The sequence below is a fragment of the Crassostrea angulata genome, chromosome 5 (assembly GCF_025612915.1).
Source record: "Crassostrea angulata isolate pt1a10 chromosome 5, ASM2561291v2, whole genome shotgun sequence".
NCBI lineage: Eukaryota > Metazoa > Mollusca > Bivalvia > Ostreida > Ostreidae > Magallana > Magallana angulata.
The window spans coordinates 43,078,949-43,106,364 of record NC_069115.1 but is presented as its reverse complement, the minus strand read 5'-3'; the positions used below and the strand labels follow the sequence as shown (position 1 = coordinate 43,106,364).

Below are 27,416 nucleotides of genomic sequence, written 5' to 3'. Positions count from 1 at the left end.
AACGTTTCACAAAACCGCTATCTGATTTCTGAGGGAAAGGTCGAAAGCTGACCGTATAAACATTTTGTTTCACTTTAAATTTGCGAGATTGTCGCCCCCTGTCTAATCTAACGTTGTAAAAGTCAGAAACCACTTTTTTCTTAACAGCTTTTCTGACCGCTTTTTTTTTCTTTAAAAGTTTTAAATTTTCATCAATCAATCGCTTTCTCTTATATCTCAACAAACGAGATTTATTCAACAAAATGCTTTCGTCTACATTCATCTCTCTCGCTTTCAAGGGAAGGATCCAAAATGAAAAAAATATTTAATAATGCTATAGTTATATTCATCAAAACATGTTTACGAACTCATATCAAGGTCGCTAGACAGCTACGTCAGAGTATTATAATCTAGGTCACACAGCTGTCTAGGTCACACAGCTGTTGTTTACGTCGCAGCTACATTGACTCCAAACACGTACACAGAGCTAGCGAGGTCACACAGGTGTTGTTTACGTCGCAGCTGCATTGACTCAAGTCACGTACACGGAGGGTATATAACACAGCGTTTCTCTTCAGTTCCTCACACCATTGAATGGACATCCTTCAGAACCTTATAGTAGAAAAAATCAGAGAGAAATTCAGCAACATGGCAGAGGAAAAGAAAATCAAAGAAGAGCCAAAAGAAGAAGAAATGGTTCAGATTGAACCAGACAGGCAGTTTTTGGGATTCTCATTCGCCGGGAAAAAAGAAAAAGAAGAAAAACCAGATTTTCTTCTAAAGCCTCCCAGAAATGATGGCGGAGAAACTTACTTAGACATACTGAAAAGAGAAAAGCAGGAAGACAAGGAATTCTACAAAATGATTGTCATCCAGGAAAAAAGAAGACTGGCTAAGAACCCTCACTTAGTGACAGGAACCTTTGGACCCGGAACAGGCACAAAATCCCTCTACGACAAAATACAAGACCTGCTCAAGGATTACTATTACCCAGAAAACGAGTTCAACAGGCTGAAATTGGACGTCATTCTAGCAGAAAAAATGAAGGAAGAGGCTGAAGCAGAACTACAACAGAAAATAGACGTGGAAACGGAACTGCAGATCACCAAAGAAGAACTACAAAAGGTCATCAAAGAAAATCAAAAAGCCACTAAGAAAATTCAGGATTTGAAAGAAGAAGTCGCAGAGCAAGAAAAAGAAATTGAAGAACAAGAAAAAGAAAATGACGAACAGGATAAAGAAATAGACAAACTGGAAGAAGAAGTCGAAAACCTGCAAGAAAAAATCCACAAACTAGAAAAAGCTCCTCCCCTATTCTTCTCCGAGGAAGAGTACAAAAAACTAAAAACCTTCAATTGGATAATAGAAAACGAACTAGAGAGAGCAGAAATGAAAAAAGCTGAACTGGAAGAAAAACTGACCGAAAAAGAAAACGAACTGCAGGAATTGAAGGACAATCTCCAAGAAAACAGAGAAATAATGAAACGCATGGAATGCGAAATGGAAACTTGGATCGACTTCGATTACGTACAAAAATCCAAGGAATTGGAGAAAAAACTGGATGAAAAAGAAAAAGAACTGCAGGAATTGAAGTACAATCTCCAAGAAAACAGAGAAATAATGAAACGCATGGAAATCGAAATCGAATCTCCATACATCGATTACGTAAAAAAATCCATCGAAATGGAGAAAAAACTGGCTGAAAAAGAAAAAGAACTCCAACAAAAGGATGACTACATAACTCGCATGGAAGCCAATTTGTTCACTTATATGGACAGCAATGCTAAACAATTCCAAGATAAAGAAACAGTCCTGGATAAAAAAATGACAGAAAAAGAAAAAGACCTCAAAGAATACAAAGAACATGTCAAAGAAATGGAAAATATCAACCAGAAAATGAAAGATGAAGTACAAGCCACTCCCTTATACGATACCTCAGAAGCCGCAACTTTCATCCGAGAAATTCAACGGAAAGCTGATGAACAAATCCAAAAAGCTAAAGAAAAATTGGCCCTCATGGAAGCAGAAGTCGACGCACTCAAGATGGACAACACAGAAAACGTCAAAATATTCGCAGAAATACTGGACCAAATCCTCCCCCACATCAAGGATATGACAGAAACTTTCAACGAAGCCGACGAATGGGTGAAAGCAGCAGCCACAGGACAAGAAAGAGAAGCATGGAGCATCTATGTCGAACCCAAAATCGCCACGGAAGAAAAATTCAAAAGTCTCAAGGAACTCTTCACCGAACATTGCAAAAAATTCTGCTTCGTCAGAAACGGAAGAACCCACAATATCAGCGGGGAAATTCAGCTCAAAAAACCACTCAACATCAAAGAACTCAACAAACTCCTGGGACCAAACATCTATCTGAACGGAGGACCGAAGGAACAAGCCACTGAAAAATGGTCCATGGCCGCGAAGTTCAACGACAATGATTATTTCTCGATCTTCTTCACGGATCAAGCCCTCAAAGGCGGAGAAACATCATGTGAAATCAGGAAATAAACGTTTCCGAGTGAAAAAAATTTGTTCTTTATTAACATTTTTCTCCTTTAAACACTGTATATATGTTCATTTGTTCATTTTATTTGCTTTGAATTCAATAAAATTTGACTTGTTCTGTCTATACTGCCTTTGTTTACCTTTATTCAGACGCCATTTTGGATTTGACCTAAATAATATTCGACGCCATTTTGGATTTGACCTCACTTGACCCCCCTATCTAGGCGCCTTATACTACTCTTGTTTTTAGTATTTTTATATTTCAAATATGATGTATAGGTATATACTTACATCAAAATTGAATTTTCTGTGTTCTAGACGATCTTTTATCATACAGGCGATACGTACAGTATCTTGGAGATGTAATAAAAAAAAACGTAGGACTGACGACATTAAAAATTAAAATACAGTAAACATTAAAATAACCGGTAATTTGTGAAACTAGTATTTTTAGCAATGCAATTTTGTTTACGTTTGCATTACTAAGCAGTTGTTTATTCCAGCAGCTATATACATATGATCCAAATAGAGAGCTCTAGACGTTGCCGGGTTTGATTTTCCGATTATATATTGGGACTATAGTCTGTCGATCCCAAAATATTCATGCAGCACATTTGGACGATTTATAATGGAAAATGTTGACATCTTTTCTCCATTTGGAAGTCACTCAGAAGACCTTGCACAATTTTTCAACACTATCATCCGGGTCTGTTGAAATGCAAAACCCCGTAGACTTCTTTATTTTTAGCCGTGTATTTATACCAGTTGATAAGCTAGAGAGGACGTTTTAAAGAAAGAATAATGAGAATGTTTAATGCTTCTAAAAGAGAATTGCTTGAACTCTGAGGTATATATAAATATACAGCAAAAAGTGAATCGAGGATATTTTGGGACAGAATATAGTGGTCAATGCATGTACTGTTAATTTTGAGGAAATAAATATTCTTGAATTAATAATCTAATATTGCAAATCTTTCAAAAAAATTAAACAGGTACATAAAGTATATCGTTTTAGCATGATTAACAAATCTATGAGGTAAATAACATTAGATAAGATTTTCCGTTTTCCCTTCCATTCCGTTTTCCGTTCCGCGTTTTAGCAAAACCCATGTATATATACACGTGAACCCATCTAATCGAAGAGCTGGGTAAAACTAGTACCCGCTAATGAGACATGCAGACCTGTGTTGTGTACGTAACTTCAGACAAAGATCATTCATTTGTAACATGCATGTATTTTTATGACCTATTCTTCAAATCTATTTGCACTATTTTATTAGGTAAATAACAGCTTTAAGGTGGTGCAGGACACCTGCATATTGTGATGTACATGTATACTTTCTATTGAGATAAACAATAAAGTATATTAAATATTGATTAAATATTTACCCCCCAAATAATGTTACCTAACATTGAAGCGCAATGGGTTTGAGCGTTTACATGTCTGTAAGAGCATTGGGGTCCAAGGTGTATTTTTGGTAATTTTACAATTGATATATAAATGAATTTTCATGGGGAGGGGGGGGGGGGTCTGGACCCCTCACTCCCACCCCTTCTCTAAATCTGTGCACACGAAGATGTTCATGTAGGCACACAGAAGCAAATCTAAAACCGGCAACCGCCACGGGGAGGGGGCATAATTTAATTTTTGATTTTGTTTGTAATAATTATGTAGACCATTATACTTTCTATGACATAAAATGTTAAGATTATTGATTAACTGAAAATTCACTGCAAACAGTTCTACCCCAAATTGCACATAAAGTGCTGCTTATGTCACGATGTGTATCATAATATTGGAAGGGATCGCATCCTTCTGTTGTGAAAATTATGAGTTTTAATTGTATTACCGGAACTTGCATATAGCCTTCATTTTGAATTAAACTGGTACAAAACAGTGTTATTTAGGGGCAAACACATGGTGCGGGTATTACTGTCTAATGACAGCATCTAGTTATTTATTGTAAGGAAAAGATCACGAACCAGAATGAAAAGTATTGTTAATGGTTTTTCAAAATCATCGACAAATCTTCAAATATTTTATTATAAGTTTTCCCCACTAAATCAGATTTATCACGTTTTTTACGCTTAGTTTAAAATATCAAAATTATGTTAGATTTTCTATTATTCCACGTATAAAAAGGGTCCGGTGACATATGTTGAGGGATATCATTCTTGAACAAAGTAAGTCGTGTATGAGTATTAAAAAGAAGGAAAGTGATTTTTTTTTCAGTCATTCAAGACAATTATTTTCAAATAAATAAAATGGCAATAGTTGCATATAATTTATTTTCATGCATTCAACCTTTGAAAACATTTAATCATATATAATATACAAATTCAAACCTAATGTCTTTTTTATGTCATCACATATGTTCATAAACTTACTAATTCTTGTCATTTGAAACTCTATTTTGAAAGCATCAAAGGAGGATATATTAAAATAAATCATGAAAAACTTTAAAACACCTTGTAGTAAAACACAGGGATGCTATAATATTGAATGCTAATATATAGACAATTAGAGATCGTTAAGTTAGCTGTTGTCATTAAAATAAAAGGACGAAGAAATTAAAAATACTTAATAAGCTGACACCTTGCAACATTATGTCATGGTTATAAAATTTACATTTTTACAGCAGGGAGTTCCCTTTAGGTTTACAGCGGGATTAATTCAAAATTATTATGGTAGAATTGAACATTTTGCATGAAAAGTTAAATCAGGGAATCACATATTTAAATTTCAAAATGAAATTAAAGCGGAAAAAATATAATATATATCATTTAAATGATTTTTGAAATAAAATATACAATTGTGGTTTATATATGACAAATTAAAATTTCAGCATTAGAAAAAAGCTAATTGAATGTCTAACACTTTCTTAAACAATACTAATCTAGCTAAAATTATAAACAATAACATAAAAATCTCAATTATTAATCAAGCGAAGCAAATTCATTGATAATGCAGTATCTTTGTTATTGAAGCATTGGATTGGAAGTGAATAAGTAAATTTGCCTTTTATTTGGCTATTTTCGGAATTGCATTCATTGGCCAATCAGGATGCTTAATTTTAATGCCCGTCAACTAATTTCACTTGGATGACGTGTTGACACTGGTTTTAAAAGGCAGAAAAATGCGATAAAGTCAATAAGACAAAGGTACGTATGTAAACAAAGACAAAATCATGTAAAGCCAAACCGAGTATATAAAATAACTTTTTTGACGTTATGAAGTACAATCTTAGCGATTTACTAGAATGTCTCGTTGAAAGCGCAAATGATTTTTTAACAAAAAAATGTTTTTTTTTTTATTAAGGACGTTGTTTAATCAGGGTTTAGGTTCTAAAATCTCGATGGTTAAAAAGTAAAATTTGTTTAAACACAAATAGTATGAATGAAACGAATTATTATTGAAACAACATCCGATATTTTTACTAAGTTATGACATAAGGCTAAAAAAAAGTTTGACATTTAGCAAAACAGAGGAATTTCAGATTTAGTTTTCCGCTAAAAAAATTTCCTTGTAGATTAATATTTAAAGTTAAGATTTTATTTGTTAGTCAACATAATTTTGCATCTTTCTGTTGGTTTTATCTCACTTTTCGTTCAGATAATAGTATGGCACATAATACAAAAATATTGAAAATGCTCAAAAATGATAACAAGACACCAAATTATAAAATTTTGATCATTGACCTCATAAAAACTTTATGCCAGCAGAGAAAGGTCAATATACTTAGTTTAATACTATAAATGTTTTAGCATTATCATCATTCAGTTTTCTGTTTTACTAAATCAAAAATGGGTAAGGATTTGAAAAATTACAGAGGAAATTCGGACTTGAATACCTATAAAAATTGTGAATAAAAAATTAATACTTTATATCTATTTAATGTCACTATCATTCATTAACTGTATTTAATTTGTTAAAGAGTTTAGCAATTTGTATTTTCACAATTTAGAAAATCTCAATCATAGTGTAAAATTTTAAGGGATTTTTCTTAAATTTTCCAAAAATATGGTAGGACATTGACCTACTTTTTTGAAAGTGAAGAATAACACTACCATGAAGGTCTACAACAAATAATAGTTGGTTTTTCAATATCATTGGTGGATTCTTTTTCATTCTGAATAAACGTAATCCGTAATCTACTTTATATTTTCGAGAAAATGTTGGTAGATATTATTACTTATTCAATCTTTCTTACATTTAATAAAAGTGAAAAATGAAAATATTGAATCAAGTGAATTAAAAAAAAAAACTATAAATTTGTTTATTATGATGCACGTGGTCTATCTTATATATAATTTACTAAATTTTTTTTCGAAAAAAAAAAAATGATGTAAGGAATGAAAAAATATACGTGAAAACACAATGCACCACATTTTATCGTTGTGTTCGAAGCAAATTATCAACATATTCAATTTTTTTAGCCATTCTGACCGTTGTTCCATTTTTACAGGTAGTAATACTATGTTTTAAACTATGCTAAGAAATCGATGCTTCTATTAGTGCAAGAAATGAAATAAAAAAAATCTTTAATTCATAGTTAAACTATTTCTAATAATTATTACCTGCAAGATACAAGTACATACTACCTTCGGTACGGTATCAAATGTTTGCTATTTTACTTCATCTCTCCTTAATGTGGTATGGGACACCTGTCGAATTTTTTGACCCAAAAATGTGTTTCAAAAAGTTGTAGGTTACTTAAGGTAAATATTATAAAAACCTTAGCAGTATTTAAACTCGTGATTTACAGATTGGTATTAAACGCTTTAACACGTTACACTACGCTGTTAGATAATGGTTTTAGGGAGACAAAAATATATAACTATATTTGAATTTATTGTTTATACTGTATAAAGGTGCCCCGTACCGCCTCAACAAGCGCCTAAACGAAAATCCCTTTTTCTTTTACTTTTTTTTAAATACGGAGCCTTGTGTTTGCGAGTAAAAAAGATGGTTTATAAAATCAATTCCTTGCTTGGTTGCATCCTTTTGGTTTAAGGCAATTCCATACGATGCCATTTGTTCTTTCGTTAATTGAAATTCCTCATTAAAATTGTCAATGTCTTTTTCAAAAAGGGCCATTTGTCGATATTCATTCAATGTTTTTATTCGTTGTTCAAAACCTAGGTGTCTTTCTTTGTCTTCTTCCTGAATCATTAGGTCTAAATAGTCTACTGTCGAAAGTGGATCGTATCTTAATGCAATTTTTTCAAGTCTACTTTTGCAACATTCTATTTCCCTCATTCTTGTATTGACAAAATTAAAAAGACTTTCAACATCGCGGATAAGCCCTTGAATGATAGTCTCTTGAGTCTTTTTAAACCCTTTAGCTTTTTCGTATTTTTCTTTCATTTCTTTGTAAGTTTTTTTTACTCTTTCTGTGGTATATTTAAAAGTGTAACGCGAACTTTTGTGGTCAGACCAAATACATTTCTTTGTACATACTGTGCAAAAACCGTTGTTCATTACACTACAGTTACGTTTCTCATCGTCATCTTCACATGAACAATTCTCGTGACATTTAATATTGCAAGTAAGACAGTTCATTACATGTTGTCCTGGTTTTAACTCTAACTTAATTTGTTTAACTTCGTCGACTTCATATTCAAAATCTTTATAATTTTCAATATCTGCTCTATGTTTTTGAAATATGTTTAAATGGTTTCGAAGTTCTGAGAGGTTTGATAAACCTGATTTAACCTGAGGAAAGATGCTAACAATAACCTGTTTCAGTTGTTCTCTCTCTTCTGAAACATAATTTGTTTGGAGAAGACTCCTCGTTTTAAAATAAAAGATTTTATCGAAAAACATTTGAAAACTCTTACACCCCAACTCCCAAAATATTGGTGACAATGAAGTGGAAGTAAGGTGTTTGTTAGCTGCAAATAATGCAGAGTTGTTAAACTCAAAAGTAGAACCAAAGGGAAGTTTGTCTTCTTTTAGAGAAGCGAAGACTGGTGGTTCTCCACCATCAGCAAATGTAACTAATGTACAAATATTTGATTCAAGATCTTTACCAAAAAGGTCCATTATTTCACTAAATATATATTTCTGAAATGCGGTAAGGCCTGCATCAGGGGCTTTTACAATGAAACACACTGCATCGATGCAAAAAACTCCTTTAGGGTTTTTTCTAGAAAACAACTGGCGGATTTGAGCAATAGTACACTGATCTCTCTCGAGTCCTCTTGTCTGTTCAAATCCCGGTGTGTTTATGATGTTAAGGGTATAGTTTAATCGACTTCCAGGTAGATTTGCAATTTTGTAAATGGTGATCCATTCTGTTGAAGACACTGCCTAAATAAAAAAAAATGTATTTATTAGAGAATTAATCGTTTTAAATCATTTAACTTAAAAAAGAAATCATGAAATTTGAAATTATCTTTAGTAAACTCTGTCAAAAACACATATCTCCTCTAATTATACATCTCAAATATAGCAAATCTTTCAAAGTTAAATGCTGTAGTAAGAGGTGATAAAGTAGTAATACCGTAATTAATTTAAATATTGTAATTGCAAAGACTTGATCTTTCGGTTCACATATTATGTAGTGTATGAGCCGAATCCTTGTTTTATGGTATCAAATTTAACAAGTTAGAAAAAAGGATCATGCTTATCATTAAAGTATCATAAACTAGAGAACACTTTTAGATCAAATGAAGCGCGGTCAGCGCGCCAGAGGTTTCATTAATTTCTGGCATAATCTTTGGATTGGAAGAGCCAGGTACCGGTTAAGGAGATAATTTTTTTCATTTAAAACAAATAGCGTAATATTCATTAAAACATCACATTCTTTTTCTAAATTTTTATTTGAAGTTGCTTTGTGACACATATTCCGTCTTCCAATAAAAAAGAGCTATCATTATTTATAGACCTATCTACTCCTTTTAGCGGGTATATATAAGTTCGGGTTTATCGAGGTTATCCGTTAGGGAATATAAAAATTTACATGAGTTAATCGCCTTTAACATACTTTGAGGATATTTTGAATTTCAAATAAGAAGTTATCTTAAATCCGAAAACTTTAAAACCAGCGGCAGTTTATAAGATTTGTTTTAAGTATAACAATAGTTCAATCTCAGATACAATGTTTTTGAATAATAAAAATTTTAATGTAAATGTTTATTGCACTCTATCTCCTCTTTTAAAGTGATTGTAACGTACAGTAGTTGGCCATAAGTACGTTCCCAAAATGGCCGCCATAACATTTTTTTTTCTGTAGGGCACATTTTAAAAGGAAATAAAGCATATTTTTCTTTGATGGCCAGATTTAAAAAATGTGCCCTATGATTCTCCGACTTTTTTTCTTCTTTTGCCGAGTTTATTTTTGGAGTTATTCCCCTTTGGTAAACATTTATCGTCTGCACAACAACATGGCGACGAACGACATAAAACGTATGGGAAGACAGAAACAAGTCGTAATACAGATGTAAGATTTGGGATTAATACATAAATAAAACTGGAAGGATCAACGGAATAAACAGCCGAAACTGTTATGTAAAGTTTAAAAATACGGAAGACCGGAATAATGGTAAAATCGTAACTCGATCTGAAAGTTGTGAGATTAGGTACTCACGAGATGACTGAATCCCATTTCAAAGTCCCCAGAACCAACCAAAACATGCTTTCAAAAATCAAACAGATTGATTTACAGCAACACCAAAGTATAATGTGATGATTAAAATTGTAAGTAGACTTCTTCTCATCTGTAGTTGTTCGTCACTTCACATATCGCCAATAGTTTATTTAAAAAAGATAACCAGACTTCTAGGCCCAATTAAACAGAGCAGACTGACAGCATCAACACAAACTTTGGCTTACATACTCTTCAGACATTGATATCATTGAAATTACGTGAAAAATACTAATACGGTTACAAAGGTCAAAAAACGAAATCCGAATTTTCCGTGACCTAGAAAAAGTTGTAGTTGACATTTCGAGTAGTCTCACTTTATATTGATTGCGAGCATTTACATCGTTAAACGAGGAAAATTGCAAGAATATTTCATATCCTAGGATATAATACAAAGTAATATATATGTTTGCCTAGTCATTTTACTTTGTTGTTAAAAGTAGTTAGTCAAAAAACTTCAGGTGATATGACGAGATCTACGTTAACGTCAACCATTTTGGGAACATGCTTATGGCCAACTACTGTACGTCAGTTCAACCCCTTTTTTGCAGTAGACATTTTTTCTTAAAATTACATACAAAAATTGACTTATCATGGAGCCCCCCACCATGTTATTTTTTTTTTCAATTTGCACATAGCAAAACGACTTATCATGGAGTTGCCCTCTCCACTTTAAAAAAAAATTAATTACATTTTTTTTTTTTACTTTACGCTCTAAAAAATTGGTTATCTTATTATAAAAAGAAAATGGAATCCCCCCACATTGGGATTGAGAGCATTTAATAAATGGAAGTGAAAACAAAACCATTGGACTGCTAAAGAGCTGAAGTATTAGAATTTTCTTTCATGAATTTGAGAATTATCATTTTATTTTTTAGAATTTTTTTTTAGATGAGGCTGCCATCCACCCACCTAACCCCCTTTAAAAAACGATGCTATGTGTACGTTCCTGGAAATTAACGTTACCGTAATTATAGTGAATAAAATAAATGTAAGCATCCATCCAAATGAGTGCAAGTTACAACTGTTTCCTATATCTGTAGAAATGTCCTCATTCTTTAGCTTTGCAAGATTTTGAGAGGAATTTCAGCAGATTTACAATAACTTTAGTTAGAGTTATTTCCCCTTATTGTGACGTCAAAGTTCACGTTGGTTAGGTGTCGTCTGACTTTGTAAATTAAAACTCCCCTGAGAAATAAAAGTACGCTAAGTATACTGTTTTATTTACTTGAAAAGCATGATGTTCCTAAAATTACACAAGTATGTATATATGTTGTTTGATTCTCGCGAGAGTGTGAAAAAAATCTATCGGATCAATGTGTTAACCTTTGTGACGTCACTCGATTATTTTTGAGAGTGTACTGAGGTAAACTTTAGAGGAGCACTGACTATATGCCCTATAGTAGGCTCATACATGTATATCAATATTGTTTTTATTGTCTTGCTGATTCTCGTGATAGTGTGAAGTGGTGAAAATTGCCATGATTACAGGGAACTACTGGGACGATTAAAACAATGCATTACTGGTCCGATTTACTTACGCCAAAAAAACCCGGGAATGAATGTGCAACTACTCCGAATTTTCTATTCACAAGCTCCTTGCCGGTAGAGCTCGCTTCGCGCCGGCGAGCTGCGCTCCTTTTAACGCCTCAAACGATCTATTTTAGACGAATTTTGCTGAATATCTCCAGTTGAAGACATAACGTAATTGCGTCATTATGCAAAAAAATGACGTCACAATGCAAATGAAACGCTGCGCTAAAGCGTGCGTACTCGAACTGTACTCGGCCTTGTTAAGTCAGAATATAAGAAAAAAGGATTCGCAATTGTAATAGCAAGTGTCAAAATTGAATTACCATTTGAATGAAAGAAATGAAATTGTAAGATGTACACTCTTTCCAACATTGTGAAATTCCCTTAGGCTTCTTTTAATTTCATTTTCAGAGTTTTACAATACAGACACATTTTGCCGAAAAATGAATCCGACTTCACACCAAAAAAATTTAACAGGAGAGAAACAGTTCGCTTAGCTTTCATTCAAGAAGTACCTCGTTGCTGAACAAAATTAGGACCGGAGGTATGAACCTTAATGTTAACATTACCGCCCTTGGAAAATGCATTTGCTCAATGCTGGCAATGCATACTCCTTTTCAATTTTTATGATAAACCTGCATTTCTCTTTTGTAAACCTCTCATTTATGTGAACAAACTAAATTTTCAACAAGTTTAAAAATTTAATTTATTTAAATAAAACATTCCATAGGCGTACAGAAAACCAATTTAATGAATTAAGAAATAAATTATTGTGATTTTAACTTAAATTAAATTTATTTTGAATTTTTAATTTAAAAAATGTATGTGTATAATTATGTACTTATATATGAGTTTGAAAGACATTTGTTATAAATTTTATTATCAAATATCTCTTTTGGTTTTTAGTGCGATCATTTCAAGCGGGTAAAAGTAAACGTTACAGTGAGGATAAACACTTCATTCAAGTAGTGTCAAGCTGTCAAATATCAGTTTAATTGTAAGGAAGTTGTATGAATGCCCGGTAGGTTCCGATTCTATATTTATAATTATAGATTTGCATTAAATTTGCGTAAGTGAATCTGTCATGCATGCATCATGACTATTGATATGTGAAAGCCTACCTTGTTGTGTAGTACTTAATCCATAAACCAAGGAATCTATCTGTAATCATTTTAAGTAGATATTTACCTGTATTTATTAAGTCTTTCGTTTACAACGGAAGACCTGATTGTTTTCGCACTGTTTCTTATTAAGGTGTTCCGTTAAAAACGGAATACCTTACTGTTATTGCTTTGTTTCTTTTTCCCTATCATTATTATTATTTTTTTTTTTTCTGTCATGTTTTCTCAAAAATGCTTCAGCCGATTTTCATGAAACTTTCAAATCTTATTAATGACAAAAGTTGTAAAAAAAATAACATGAGATTTGTTTGGTCGTCACTTCCGGTACCGAGATATTAAAGATTTTATGTTTTTGCTTGTTCACGATTTTTCTCAAAAAGTATTCAAGATAGGACTTTCAAATTTTCAGAGAAGGTAGAGAGTAAACGGCCGCAGTGCCCTTTGAATATCCGAACGTCCGCTGTCACTTCCGGTCGTTTTCATTTTTTTATTTGAATTTTTCTTATTTTTTCATTCGATAGAGACGCTCTTAAAAGTTCTGAATATGAAATTTGTTTTAAAATCAATCCATGCATTCTTGAGATTTTGGACTCCAAAGTACTGAAGCGAGGGTCTGCATTGCTCAGTCGTTGGAGTGGTGGACTTGTGCCCAGGCGACCGGGGTGCAGTCTCCAAGTGATGAATGTATTTTCTCTTTAAATTGTGTTTTGATTAATGATTTTATCTTTAAAATGATGTATTTGAACGTTTTCTGTTTTATTTCTGTCATAAATAAAAAAAAAAGCGGCTTTTTTCAGTACAAATATGGAACTCTTTTTTTGTCAGCAGCACTCTAAATTCCGAGGCTCATCGCATCGCCGATATCAAAGACATGCCGCCGAAGCACTCCTGCAGTACGACCGCATTAGATTTCGCTTTGTCGCTTTGCCGTTGTAATGAAGAATAATGACCCACGTAGAATAATGACCGGAGGTCATTTTTCGACATAGAATAATGACTCCCCTAGCTGAAGAATAATTGGATTTTTCTGAAGAAAAAAGACCCAGGGGTTATTATTTTCATGTTTAACATAAAGAAAAATGACCCCCATAGAAAAATACCCCATGAATATAAATTGGTTACCACGTATCCAAGATATTACTTAATTTTTCACTCTGTTCAACTGAATTTGTAAATTTTTCATATCCGTAGCAAGCACACACAAAACGCTCTTACATTGCCACAAATTGATTGTTAACAGTTACGTCACTTCTCTCGTCGACATACGGCGGGAAATGACGCAAATAAAGAAAGATGCATACACAATGAGTATATTGTATGATAATTAACGAACAATAGTCATTAAAGAATAATTGTTGTAATAATATAAGCAATATTCATTTGTGAATGAATTGTGTATCTTAGAATGATACATGTATCAATAGAAAAAAACTAAGGGAGCAGGTAACGTAGGAATAAGAATTCTTCTTATTTACATTTCTTGAGGAAGAGGATTTTTAATAAATCATTTTGCGTTAGTTTCATTTTCCTCTACGTAATTTATGAACATCAATATTCTAAACATTTGTTTTAATATTGTATTTGTGATCATGAATAGACTTTATCCTTTGAGAGCAAATGTGTGAAGAGTACCTGACTATAGTAAATCTTAAGAGATAATAAACCCTGATCGATTATAATAAAATATTTTTCCTAAAAGCGTTGATAAGAGGTTTGGGCCAATGTTAGGGGTTTATATCCCCGCTGATTTTGATCACACGATCTTTATTGTATCCAAAGTTACCAATGCTCATACAAACTATTGATGCATTAATCATCTTGATATTAACTAAACTTACTAAAGTATGCCGACGATAAAGTAAAATTTATTTTCTGTACGAGTACTCTCAGTACTTTGACGATTTTTCCTTATTGGCCGTTAACCTCTACTGGCGTTATGGCTGTTATCAGTGCCTACTAACTTCAGCTTGGTTATAATGCCTAACAGTGGAGTAAACTTTTCATAATTTTGGTTTCATCATGAATTCCCTGTGATGCACTTGCATACTCAGCAGTTTGTAATAGTGAAAAAGTATGAAGAATATAGAAGATGCGAAGGCGAAGCGCGAAGATGTGAATACGAAAGTGCTAAGTTGCGAAGGCGAAGAAGTGATACTACTGTCGCTTCTTCTCCTTTGCAACTTCGCATTCTCGCCTTTGAATCTTCGCGCTTTGGCTTTTTTGCTCACCGAGACAAAACGGAACTTATGCTATACCCCCCGGCGTAGGCGTCCGGAACTAGTTGAAGTTTTCGTTGCTGGTCCCGTATCTAAGCTAGTACTTGTCCTATCTTCACCAAACTTGCTAACTTCACCTCACCTGAATGGATGGTGTGTCTTATGATACAGATGCACCTGACAGGCATGGATGCTGAATCAGAGCCATAGGTTGGGGATGCTTGAGGAGGTAAAAGTTTTAAAGGCCCTCTGATGATAATATCTTAGTTTTTACTGGTCCTAACTTCATCAAACTTGCATGGATGGTGCGTCTTATGATACTGATGCACCTGACAGGCTTGAATGCTGAATCTGAGTCAAAGGTTTATGATGCTTGATGAGGTTTAGCTTTTTGGAACAGGTCATGTTTTATAGATGATAGCTTGCATAGTTGATTTAACTATATTATAAATGAAACGCAGAGGTTGCGTCAGAAGCAGAGCCTCATCTCTATTATCAAGGATGCTAAAGAAATCTCCTACCTCACTCAAACCTGCTTGATAGATAGATGTGGTTGTTGTTAAATGATATAACATGATTCCTTTGATATGGTATTGTATGATATGAAACACTATTATTTCATAAGATACAATATAATACCATATGTTATATTGTAAAACGTTATATGATACGATATAATATTGTATCATTTTTTTTTATATTTTATTATATGATATTGTATCATGATATTGTTATGTATAGTATTGTATATATGATACAATATTGTATAATATTATATTGTATCATTAATTAATTATTTGATCACATGATACTATTACGTATGATATTGCAATATGTAATATTGCATCCAATGATATAATATTGTATATTCTATGATATTGTATTATACAGCATTGTATAATATGATATTGGTTTCTGTAATATAAAAGTAATCAAATAAAATTGTATATATGCTATTGTAATATTATAAAATATCGTATCATACGATATTGTGTAATATGATATTGGTTTATATGATATATTATCATATCACATGAAATTGTATTTTATGATGTTGTAATATATATTATTGTATCATATGATACAGTATGTATAATACAATTGTATTACATAATATTTTATTTTATCCCATGATATTGTATCATTTGATATGATACAATGTTGTATCAAATTATATTGTATCATGTAATACAATATCATATTATTTATCAAATATGATACAGTATCGTACAATACAAAATATAATAACATATGTTTCAATGTTATGATGTTTTATTGCAATTTGATATTGTTTCATTTAATACTATATTGTATTATGTTTTATGATATTGTATAATTTGATCAAATACAATAATGTGTAACACAATGCAATGTCATATCATTACAATATCATACGTTACAATATCATATCTCACAATTTTTGTACGGTATTTTATGGCATTAGATGATATATATTTTAAGTATGATAGGATGCTGTAATTTTTAATTTTATATTATTGTATTGATTTACATATGATCATATGATTATTTTTTAACAGATGCTATATACGATATTATGTCAAAACAAAATCCATGAATATCCAAGATCATAAGGATGGTTTTCATATGATATGATAAAGGTGGTCTCATAAAGGTGATGCCTCGTCTCGGTGAGCTTTGTAATCTGTGATTATATATGTTTTATAATTGCGGAGCTCTCTATCGTTTAAGGGTTCCTAGGCATATTTTGGAAATTTTATTTATATAAAATTAATAAAATTAAATTATCCAAGGGAAAGGGTCCGGACCCCCTCTCCCCTTTTACTGTGTGAAATTATTAATATTGAATTTTCCAGGGGGACGGACCACCTCTCCCCCTCTAGATCCATGCATGAGCAAGGAGTGTCGCATAATGAAATTATAATGTTACTATGTTTGGTCCACGGTAAACAGACGGCTGGTAAGTGGCCGAGGTCTGGAAGTGCATATGTACACAAATTATGGTGGACATTAAATTTTGTGTGGAGTAGATGATGATAAGGCACTGGGAAACATATATGTCACATGTACACATTGAAATATTTATAAACATTCATAGAAAGCGCGATGGCCCAGCGCATGCGTACCAATAATAGCCTGAATTAATCGGAAAACCTTTGCAAGAACGGTGCCTGCATTAAATATTATGTTATCGACCAAGACTTGCTGAATGCTGAATGCGACTTCCGGTCACGTGATGGTAATGGCCTAACGTTTTTTTAGCGCTCCGCAAAAATTGCCTTTTTTGTCACTTAAAAACGTTACTAAAGCTTCTAAATATTTCTACAACAGTAGAAAAGGTAGTGATTTGTATTTTGTACATGGTGTGTGATTTACAGTCTGTGAATCCTACTGGAGAGTTGTAAAATTCTTTGTGACTGTGACGAAGCTTAACCGCAAAACCGTGAGTACTTACTCATCGAACTTTCTTAGTCATTCTTTTTTTTATTTGCAATAAATGTCCGTAAATATGGAAGGAAAGAACAAGTCAGAAAAATCAGATAAACCAGAAAAAAAGTTAGAAAAAAAGAGTGAAAAGGTTTCAGACAAACGACTGGTGCAATAAATTTACAATCGGTGTCGTCGTCTATCAAAAGCGCCCATGTTTCGGACAAAAGGCCGTCCAAAGTACAAAGAACCAGTAGCTCCGATACTGAACCCATTAATACTGATGTCTTTGATGAACTTAAATCCATTCAAGAAAGTCTGTTGGAAATCCGAGCAACAATGATGAAAAAAGACGACATTAAATATATTGTTACGGACATTGTCTCGGAAATAAAGGGGGAGCTCAAGAAAGAAATCATAACAGAGGTGATCACAGAGGTGAAGGATACACTGACAAAAGAACTCTCAACTACCGTTACTACACAGGTGAAGGACGAGTTTATCAAAGAGATAGATGAAAAATCCAAAATATTCGAGTCGCACACGTAAGAAATAGCCGACGGGATGAACATGGATATGCATGACCTGAAGGAGAAATTTCACGAGCAGCTAGCAGAACTACGATATCTAAAAGCCAACCTACAGGAGTATAAATCACTAACCGTGACAGCATACACTCAGGCAAACCAAAATATGCAGTACTCTCAGAAAAATAACATCAAGTTTATAGGGTGGAAGGAAAAGGCGCAGGAAAACTTGCGCTCCGACTTGATAGCCATCATGAAACAAACGACAGGCGTAACCGTAGAACCCAGCGATATCCTTGAAATACACCGTATCACAGGGGAACAGGGAAGGATTCGCCCCGTTATTGCCAAACTGAGGAACAGTGATTCGAAAATTAAAATAATCAAACACAGATCAAAAGATGTGTGAAAAGCCACTTTTAAATGTACGACCACATTACCCATCAGAACGCAGAACTCCTTCGACAACTGAACAAGGACGAACGGATACAAAGTTCCTGGTATTATAACGGCAAGATCTTCGCGTTAGATAACCAAGGTGTGCGACTTAAATTCGACATACTTGATTCGATTGACAAGAAGCTGAAAAAACACTAGAGGTTGGTAATGCGGCGGGGTGCGGAAATTCGATCAGGATCGAAGTGAACTGAACTGTGAACGTGTATTGCCTAACGAGATCGGGATCGTCATACTTAAAAAACGATGATTGTGTGTATGGTGTGTGAATGTGTGTTTATGTATTTGTCAAATGATAGTCTGGTAAGTGGTTACTTGCTTAATTTTAAATTGTCATTTTTATTTACTTTCTGTTTCTTCACAATTTTCCTAGGATACCACAGTCGGGTAATATTACAATAGCAAAGGTGAACTGCCAGGGGCTAGCAACTTTTAACAAACGTCAAGATGTTTTAAATTACTATAAACAAAAACAATACTCTATCATTTGTTTTCAGGACACTCATTTTATACATGAAAACGAACCATTCATTGAATCCCAGTGGGGATACAAATGCGTTTTTAATTCATATTTGTCAAATTCAAGAGGTGTCTGCATACTTTTTAACAACAATTTTGAATTCAAAATCCTAAGAGAAAAAAAGGACACAGACGGTAACTTGCTTGCATTGGATCTAATCATTGAAGAAAACAAAGTAACACTTATCAATATATATGGGCCTAATATTGAAACCCGTAGTTTTTATGAAAATATAAGAGATATTTTCTTAGAATTTAACAATGATTATTTCATACTGTGTGGTGATTTTAACCTAACTCTAAATCCTTCGCTTGATACTTGTAATTACACTGGAATTAATAACCCTAAGGCTCGTAGTAAAGTCTTAGAAATTATGGAAAATTTGCAACTTATCGATTATTATAGAGTTCTAAATCCAGACAAAAAAGTTTACACATGGCGCAAGAAAAATCCTTTGAAACAAAGTCGTCTTGATATTTTTCTTATTTCTGATAGACTTTCAAATTTAGTTGAAAACTGTTCCATTAAGCCGGGTTACAGGTCTGATCACTCCATTGTTTTGCTTGAGATAAAATTTAATACCTTCACCAAAGGGTGTGGGCTTTGAAAGTTTAACAATTCTCTTCTGTCTGACAAAGAATATGTAATAAAAGTTCAAGAAACTATTCAGTCAATTAGTAAACAATATCTAGATAATATAGAGAGTTGTGATTTTCAATGTAAAAATGGTATTGATGAAAGTCTTTTTTTTGAGGTGTTAATGATGGAAATAAGGGGGTGACTATTTCTTATTCAACATATAGAAAAAAGGTCAGAAATAATACTGAAAAAAATCTTGTCCAGGAAACAGAATGTATGGAATCAGATTCTACTGTTGATATTAATATTTTGGATGAAAAAAAAGTGCTCTTGAAAAGCTACGCAAGGAAAAGTTGTTTGGACATATGATAAGGTCTCGTGCCCATTGGATGAAGGAAGGCGAAAAACCTTCAAAATATTTTTGCAATTAGGAATCTAGAAATTATATAAACAAAACAATAAAAAAAATTGAAGTTGAGGGTATTGGAAGGGTATATGAGCAAGAAAAAATACTAGATTATGTTAAGAAGTACTATGAAAATTTATATGCAAGTGAGGACACAAATTTAGTAAGGATTGATTTAGATAATATTATTTTTAATTACAATTCACCTAAGTTAGAAAATGAATTGTCAAATGGTCTAGAAGATGGTTTTTTTTTAGAAAAAGAGGTATTAAATATCATAAAACATATGAAGAACAACAAATCTCCTGGGAGTGATGGGTACACTGCTGAATTTTTTTAATTTTTTCGGAAAGATATTACAAATTTTGTTGTACGAGCCATTAACTGTATATTTTTGAAGAAGGAACTCCCCATCTCACAGAGGCTTGGAATCATCTCATGTCTACCTAAAGGTGATAAGCCTAGACAGTTTTTAAAAAACTGGCGACCAATTACTCTTTCAAATGTTTTGTAAAAGATTGTTTCAGGTTGTGTTAGTTTTAGAATTAAGAAAGTATTAGATTATTTAATATCTGATACACAGTCTGGATTTATGAAGGGAAGATACATTGGAGAAAATACCAGATTTATATATGACCTGTTATCTTACACTGAGTTCAAAAACATACTTCGTCTTTTAATACTTATAGATTTTGAAAAGGCTTTTGATTCTATGTCGTGGTCATTCATATACCAAGTCCTTAAATATTTTGGCTTTGGAGAAAATATTATTCAGTGGATTAAGATTTTAAATACAAACTTCCATGCTGCTATTTTACAGTGCGGCCATTTATCACAACAGTTTGTTGTACAAAGGGGATGCAGGCAATGATACCCTGATACCCTGTTGCTCCATATTTATTTATCATGTGTGCAGAAATTTTAGCAATAATTATTAAACAAAACAAAGATATTAAAGGTATTTTTATTAATGATATTGAACATAAGATATCACAATATGCAGATGACACTTCACTAGTCCTTGATGGTTCGCCAAAATCTCTTTTTGCAGCTCTTAAAACCATAGAATTTTTTTCTAGTTTTTCTGATCTTAAAATAAATACATCTAAGACAAAGATTATTTGGATTGGATCAAAAAAAATTTCAGATCAGGTTTATCATCACACAAGATGGAAATTGGATTGGGGGTCAACAACATTCAACCTTTTAGGAATTCAGTTCTCAGTAAATCTTCATAATATTGTCGATATGAATTATAATTTACAAATTCCAAAAAGTATAGCTATGGTAGAGCAATGGAAACGACGAATTCTTACTCCCATTGGTAGAATTACTGTTATTAAAAGTTTGCTCATACCGAAATTAAATCATTTATTCATTTCACTACCAAATCCAAAGAAAGAAACAATTTCATACCTTAATAAAATTTTGTTTGAATTTCTTTGGAAATCTAAGATTGATAAAGTTAAGAGGTCAGTTCTTACACAGGACTATTCATCAGGAGGGTTGAAAATGGTTGACATTAACAATTTTATAATATCTCTCAAATGTTCATGGATAAAAAGGCTTACAAAATCACACAAACCATGGATGGATTTTTTATTTACCATTTATGGAAATTAGTTTTTACAGAATTTGTTTCATTTTGGTGATAGTTTTGTAATTGAATGTTTACACAAGGTAAACAATAATTTTTGGAAAGATGTGTTAAATTCATAGTTATGTTTTATTATTACCTATATTGATCACCCAAAGGCAAAAGATAATCTTTTAAATTCTCCTGTGTGGAACAATTCAAAAATACTCATAGCAAATAAATATGTTTTCATAAAAACCTGGTACAAGAATGGTGTAAAGGTCATACAAGATTTTTATGATGAAAATTGTAATTTTTTAAGTTATGAAGAATTTAAATGTAAATACAATCTCAAGAATATATGTATAATGCAATACAACAGTATTAATTTTTAAGTTTTTTAAAATGTCTAACATTGACAGGACTTCTGTTCAAAGAAATCCTAATCCATGTATACCATTTTTTTTTCCAAACAATCATACTCCATGAAAAGTGTACAAAATTTATTTACAATGTTTTGAACAAAAATGTGGTTGTTCCAATTGCTGTAACCAGATGGAAAACAGATCTGGTTGATTATAATGTTGAAGATCTTACTGTATATGATATTTTTAAGATTTGTTTTAAAACTACCAAAGATTCTTCTGTACAATGGCTTCAATTTAGAATTTTACACAAAATTCTTCATGTTGGATACTACCTTAAAAAAATCAATATTAAAAATACTGACACATGTGGGTTTTGTGGAAACAATAATACATGTTTTTATTTCCTGTGAGAAAATACATACCCTGTGGAGTTGACTTAGTTTATACATTTATAGAAAGACCTCTGAAAGAATTGAATTTAATATGTCTAATATTATACATGGCCAACTTCCATTGTCATTTTATTACAAAGTAATTAATTTTATAATTCTGTATATGAAACAATATATTTTTTGTTGTCTTATGTCAAATAAGACACCATGTCTGATCGGTTTCCTTTATCACTTAAAACTAAAATACAATATTGAAAGATATGCTGCAATACAAACTGGTAAACTACAATATTTTGAAAACTTATGGGATAGTTGGAAAGATATCTTGGCTGCTGATATCTGATTTATTTTTAGCCGGGCTCTGCTGAAAGCAGAGTCCTGGCTATAGGCAGGCAAATCGCCAATGTTATTATAAATAGCAGAAATAAACAAAAAAACCAAACAGCGTCAAGGTAAAGCTTCGGCTATACCAAATAGTTACACAAAGAGCCACGTTTTGTCAAAAGTGTTGGCATTTAGTTTCTTTTTTTAAATTTCGAATGAATTGTCTATCTTTTTTAGTTTTCTTATTAATAACGTGTTTTTAAAACATTACTATGCATTTTGGACACATACAATGTGCATGAATTCCCATGAACTACTTTGCTGCGCGATGAAGAAACGGGGATTGAATATATAATGCTTGTTGCAAAATACAAGGCAGCAACTGTTAAACTTTTTAACTTCTACTAGACAGACATATTTTTTGTTTATAGCCGCTTACAAAATTTGGTCGCTCTCTGATGCTTTGCCGACATTAAAAGCATGAGAGAGAGAGAGAGAGAGAGAGAGAGAGAGAGAGAGAGAGAGAGAGAGAGAGAGAGAGAGAGAGAGAGAGAGAGAGAGATTTTCAGTCTCTACTACACAATATGCATAAAGACACACCAAAAGAGCCCGGCTTTCAGTACTTCAGTACTTTGATTTTTACACTGTATCATGAATATTTTTTTTCTATACTTAATTTGTTTCCCATGTAAGCAAGTAACCACAAAATTATAAATTTCAGTGTTTATGCATAAGTGTGTATGTGTGTGTGTATGATTGAATGTCTGTTTTGCATGTCTGTTTCTTAAAAAGAAATAAATTATATAAAAAAACAAAAACCAAAAACTTGCTGAATGCAATCACAAAAGGCGAGGCGAGAGTGCGAAGATGCGAAGGCCAGACTGCAAAGTTGGGAAGGAGCGATAGTAATATCGCACCTTCGCCTTCGAACCTTCGCACTTTAGGCATCACATCTTCGCACTTTTGCTCCTTCGCCTTCGCACTATCGCCTTTTCAACTTCGCATCTTCGCCCTGAGGTCGAAGTGGCACTATCGGAACACCATAGATATATGTAAATGTAATTGTTAAAGGGGCATGGTCACGATTTTTGTCAAATTCTATTTTTCTGTTTTCATGTTTTACAATACTTAAGGAAAGCATTTCTACTGATCAAATGAAATTTGAGGGTCTGTTGTGAAGTTAAAAGCAAGATGCAGGGCTCACAATTCATTGTCATGTAAACAAGGCTCGCGCCCTGTTGTTGTTTACCTAGGTTCAATATACATCTACCAGTAAACAATCTTTTTCAAGCTGATTTGTCTATCTTCTTATTCATTTTAAGCATAAATAAACAGTTCCTTATGTTTAACACATTCATTAGGTCTAAAATTGGAATTTTCACTTCCACATTCAAAATGTAAACAAAGGCTTTGTTTACATAGCAAATAATTGCAAGCTCTGTAACTTGCTTATGACTCAACGAATGACACTCAAATTTTGGTTGCCTATTAAATATGCCTTACTAAAGCATTGTGATCATTAAAATCGGAAAAATAATTGCTCACTAAAATCGTGACCATGCCCCTTTAAGATGACAACCATACCCCAATGCAATACGTCAATGTCTTGTTATAACTGAAGGATTTTTATTTTCAAAGATATACCCCTTTCACTTTAAGTTTATTTGAGTATGAATTATAATTTCTGTTACTTTCTGTAAACTGCAGCAGTAAAAATTACAATAGTGTAAAGACCATTTCACAAAAAATAAAAAATAATAAAAAATACACTAAAAAGAATTAATTTACAAGGGGGTCTATATTCTACAGGGGTCACTTTTCTTCATGTGGAGTGTGCTCATTTTTATGAAAATGACACTTATTCTGCAGGCAAAAGGGTCATTTTTCTACGTAGAATAATGACCGGGGGGTCATTACACAAGTCATCGGACAATACATGTATGTTTTGCCCTGCGTATAATCTCTCTCGGATGGGAATCCGATTATTATTGATGAAATAAAATGACTATTATTAATGAAATAAAATGTTTTCTATCAACTGATATAGAAAGTTAAAAATGCCGAGGTGGATTAAAAATACGCTTCTTATAACAACAGTTTCAATACAGTGTTTTCTCAGACGTCCGCTTCAATTTGTTCCCGCCCATTTCAAATGGTTTGACTGTAACAGGTGACGTTAGCTGTATATTTCCAATCTTGTAAGTTAATGTTCTGCAGTCATAATTTTGTATCCTTGCTGGTAAGGGAGATGTATTTTTATATGCTTATGACCGTCAGTTTACAAAATTAACATGTCTGTTATATGAAATTCATGCACGTTTTAAAATATTCAGGTTCAGCATATAAAATTTAGATTTTTCATCTTCTAGCTAGGGTAAATGTCTCAAAGAATATACCATTATTTTGTGATCCTAACATTAAAAAAACGATGAAAAATATTAAATAATAAAACATTAAATAAATTGAACGACCTGTTGCATTCCTCTCCATGTACCTAATGTAAATGCTATATATATATATTAGAATAAAGTGAATATTAAAGAAAAAAAAACATACTTTAGATTTTTGGAAAGTGAAAGTTACAGTGAGGTACAGTTAATGTGCAGAAAATATCAGGCAATGTAAGTAAATTTTTGTGAATACTATTGGATATTAAAATTCAGTAATCTAACTTCCTAGCTTCTCTTTCTGGTTCTCAAAATTTCAATTATGATTGTTATTCTTCAGCTGCAGTGCACTTCGCAAATCCGAACGTCCGCAGTCACATCAGGTCGTCACCGGAAGAAGGCAGAAACATTTATTTTCCATTTTTTCTTGTTTTTAAATATTTTTTTCTGCCATAGTACGATGCAGACGTATTAAGGAATGCAGAATATGTGTTTTTGTTCAAAAATCGATCCACATTAGAGAAGTAGACTTTTGTCCAGGCGGCATGGGTTCAATCCCCGAGTGCCGATAGGCATACTGGAATTTGAGAAAGTGTTGAGAAATTAAAACGACTGTCCCGATAGCATTTTAAATGTGTTTTCAAACGGAAGACCTCTTGTTGCCCGCAATGAGCGTTTGTTATTAAGGTCTTCCGTTTTGAACGGAAGACCTTATTATTATTGCTCTGTTTCTTTTTCCCTATTATTATTTTTTTCTTTGACGTGTTCTCAAAACGCTTCAGCCAATTTTTATGAAACTTTCAGACCTCACTGAGCACAACATTTGTAAGAAATTTATCGATCAAATTTTTGGTCTTCACTTCCGGTCCCGAGATATTAAAGATTTTATGTCTTTGCTTGTTCACGAGTTTTCTCAAAAGTATCAAAGATCAGTGGTGGTAGAGAATCATTAGCCGCGGTGTCTCTCGCATATCCGAACGTCTGCCGTCACTTCCGGTCGTCACCGGGAGGAAATGAAAACCTTAATTTTTCAATGTTTTTTGTTTTGTAAATATTTTATGTTACTATTCGATAGAGACGCTCAAATAAACTCAGAATATGAAATCTGTCTTAAAATCGATCCATGTATTCTTGGGATTTTGGGCTCCAAAGTCCTGAATCGAGAGTCCGAGTAGCTCAGTCGTTAGAGTGTGGACTCGTGCCCAGGCGACCCGGGTTCAGTCCCCGAGTGCTGAATATTTTTTCTTCCTTAATTGTGTTTAGTTTAACGAACTTATCTTTAAAATGATGTATTTTGATGTTTTTCCTTTTATTCTTATTATAAATGAAGATAGTAGCGGCTTTTTCTTCAGTATAAATAGATAGCTCGTTCCTGTCAGCAGTTGGCTAAATTCAAACGCTTGTCTCATCTCCGACATCAAAGACGTGCCGCTGAAGTACCGCTGCAGTACGACCGTAGTAGAGTTGGGGCTGGGTTGCTTTGCCGGCAAGAAGGAAATGCCGGAATCTAGCAATGCAAATGCACCCACGTTTTTTATAAAAGTATTCTACATGGCTTTAAAAGGAGGACTGATTTGTATTTATTCACATATATAGATACGTGCATGCATGTATACATGCGTGTATTGACATACGTTGCTTATATATATATTTCCTGAACACTTTAAAACACTATGAACTCTCTCTCTCTCTCTCTCTCTCTCTCTCTCTCTCTCTCTCTCTCTCTCTCTCTCTCTCTCTCTCTCTCTCTCTCTCTCTAACGTACAAGTATCTCTAGTGCTGAAATTTGTTGCCCCGAATCAGAAAGGTAAAAACACGATAAATACCCGTACAGTATCACAACCGCCAGTTCCAACACAGTTTTGATTGTAAACTTTCCTACAAAATTTACGTCCCTCAGAGATCTTCAAGATGTCGAAAAAACATAGCAAGTTAGAATTGCTGAAGTGGATTGAAAATATGCTTCTTATAAAAACAGTTTCAATCCGATGTATTCTCAGACGTCCGCGTCAATTTGTTCCCACCCATTTCAAATGTTTTGACTGTAACAGGTGAAATGGACGTAAGCTATCTATTTCCAATCTTGTCAGTTAATGCTCCACGGTCTTATTATGACTGTTCACGAAATAACATACTTACATAAAATTCATGCACTTGTTAAAAATCAGATTCAACATGTTAATTTCAAATATTCATCTTCAATTGCTAGAAAAGTTGTCTTATACAGGCAGGTAGGATCTGGGGGGAGAGTGCTGCCGCCACCCCCCCCCCCCCCCTTTTCTTGCAGAAACCACATTTCAAAAATTAATTGAAGTTACAAGTACATAACGGACTACGTAACCTCCCTCACAAATTATGATTTTTATTTTGCTCGTAACGATCTTTAAATGAGTCTGCCCCCCCCCCCCCCACTTTCAAAACTGGTGCTACATGCCTGTTAAAGAATATTTGATTATTTTGTGATCGTAA

The 27,416-nt window shown here is 33.1% G+C and overlaps 2 protein-coding genes across 2 annotated transcripts in view; one reads left to right on the top strand and one right to left on the bottom strand.

The window, feature by feature from the left end:
- Positions 1 to 209: 209 nt before the first annotated feature.
- On the top strand, positions 210 to 2,554 carry LOC128183357 (trichohyalin-like). The gene has a single exon (XM_052852337.1). The coding sequence runs from the start codon at positions 574 to 576 to the stop codon at positions 2,488 to 2,490; it is 1,917 nt and encodes a 638-aa protein (XP_052708297.1). The 5' UTR covers positions 210 to 573; the 3' UTR covers positions 2,491 to 2,554.
- Positions 2,555 to 4,781: 2,227 nt separating this feature from the next.
- The window catches only part of LOC128183356 (uncharacterized), an 81,862-nt gene continuing 59,227 nt past the window's right edge, over positions 4,782 to 27,416 (bottom strand). Inside the window, exon 3 of the mRNA XM_052852336.1 lies at positions 4,782 to 8,800. Within this exon, the coding sequence (XP_052708296.1) occupies positions 7,409 to 8,800 (1,392 nt within the window). The 3' untranslated portion in view covers positions 4,782 to 7,408. The remainder of the gene's footprint in view (positions 8,801 to 27,416) is intronic.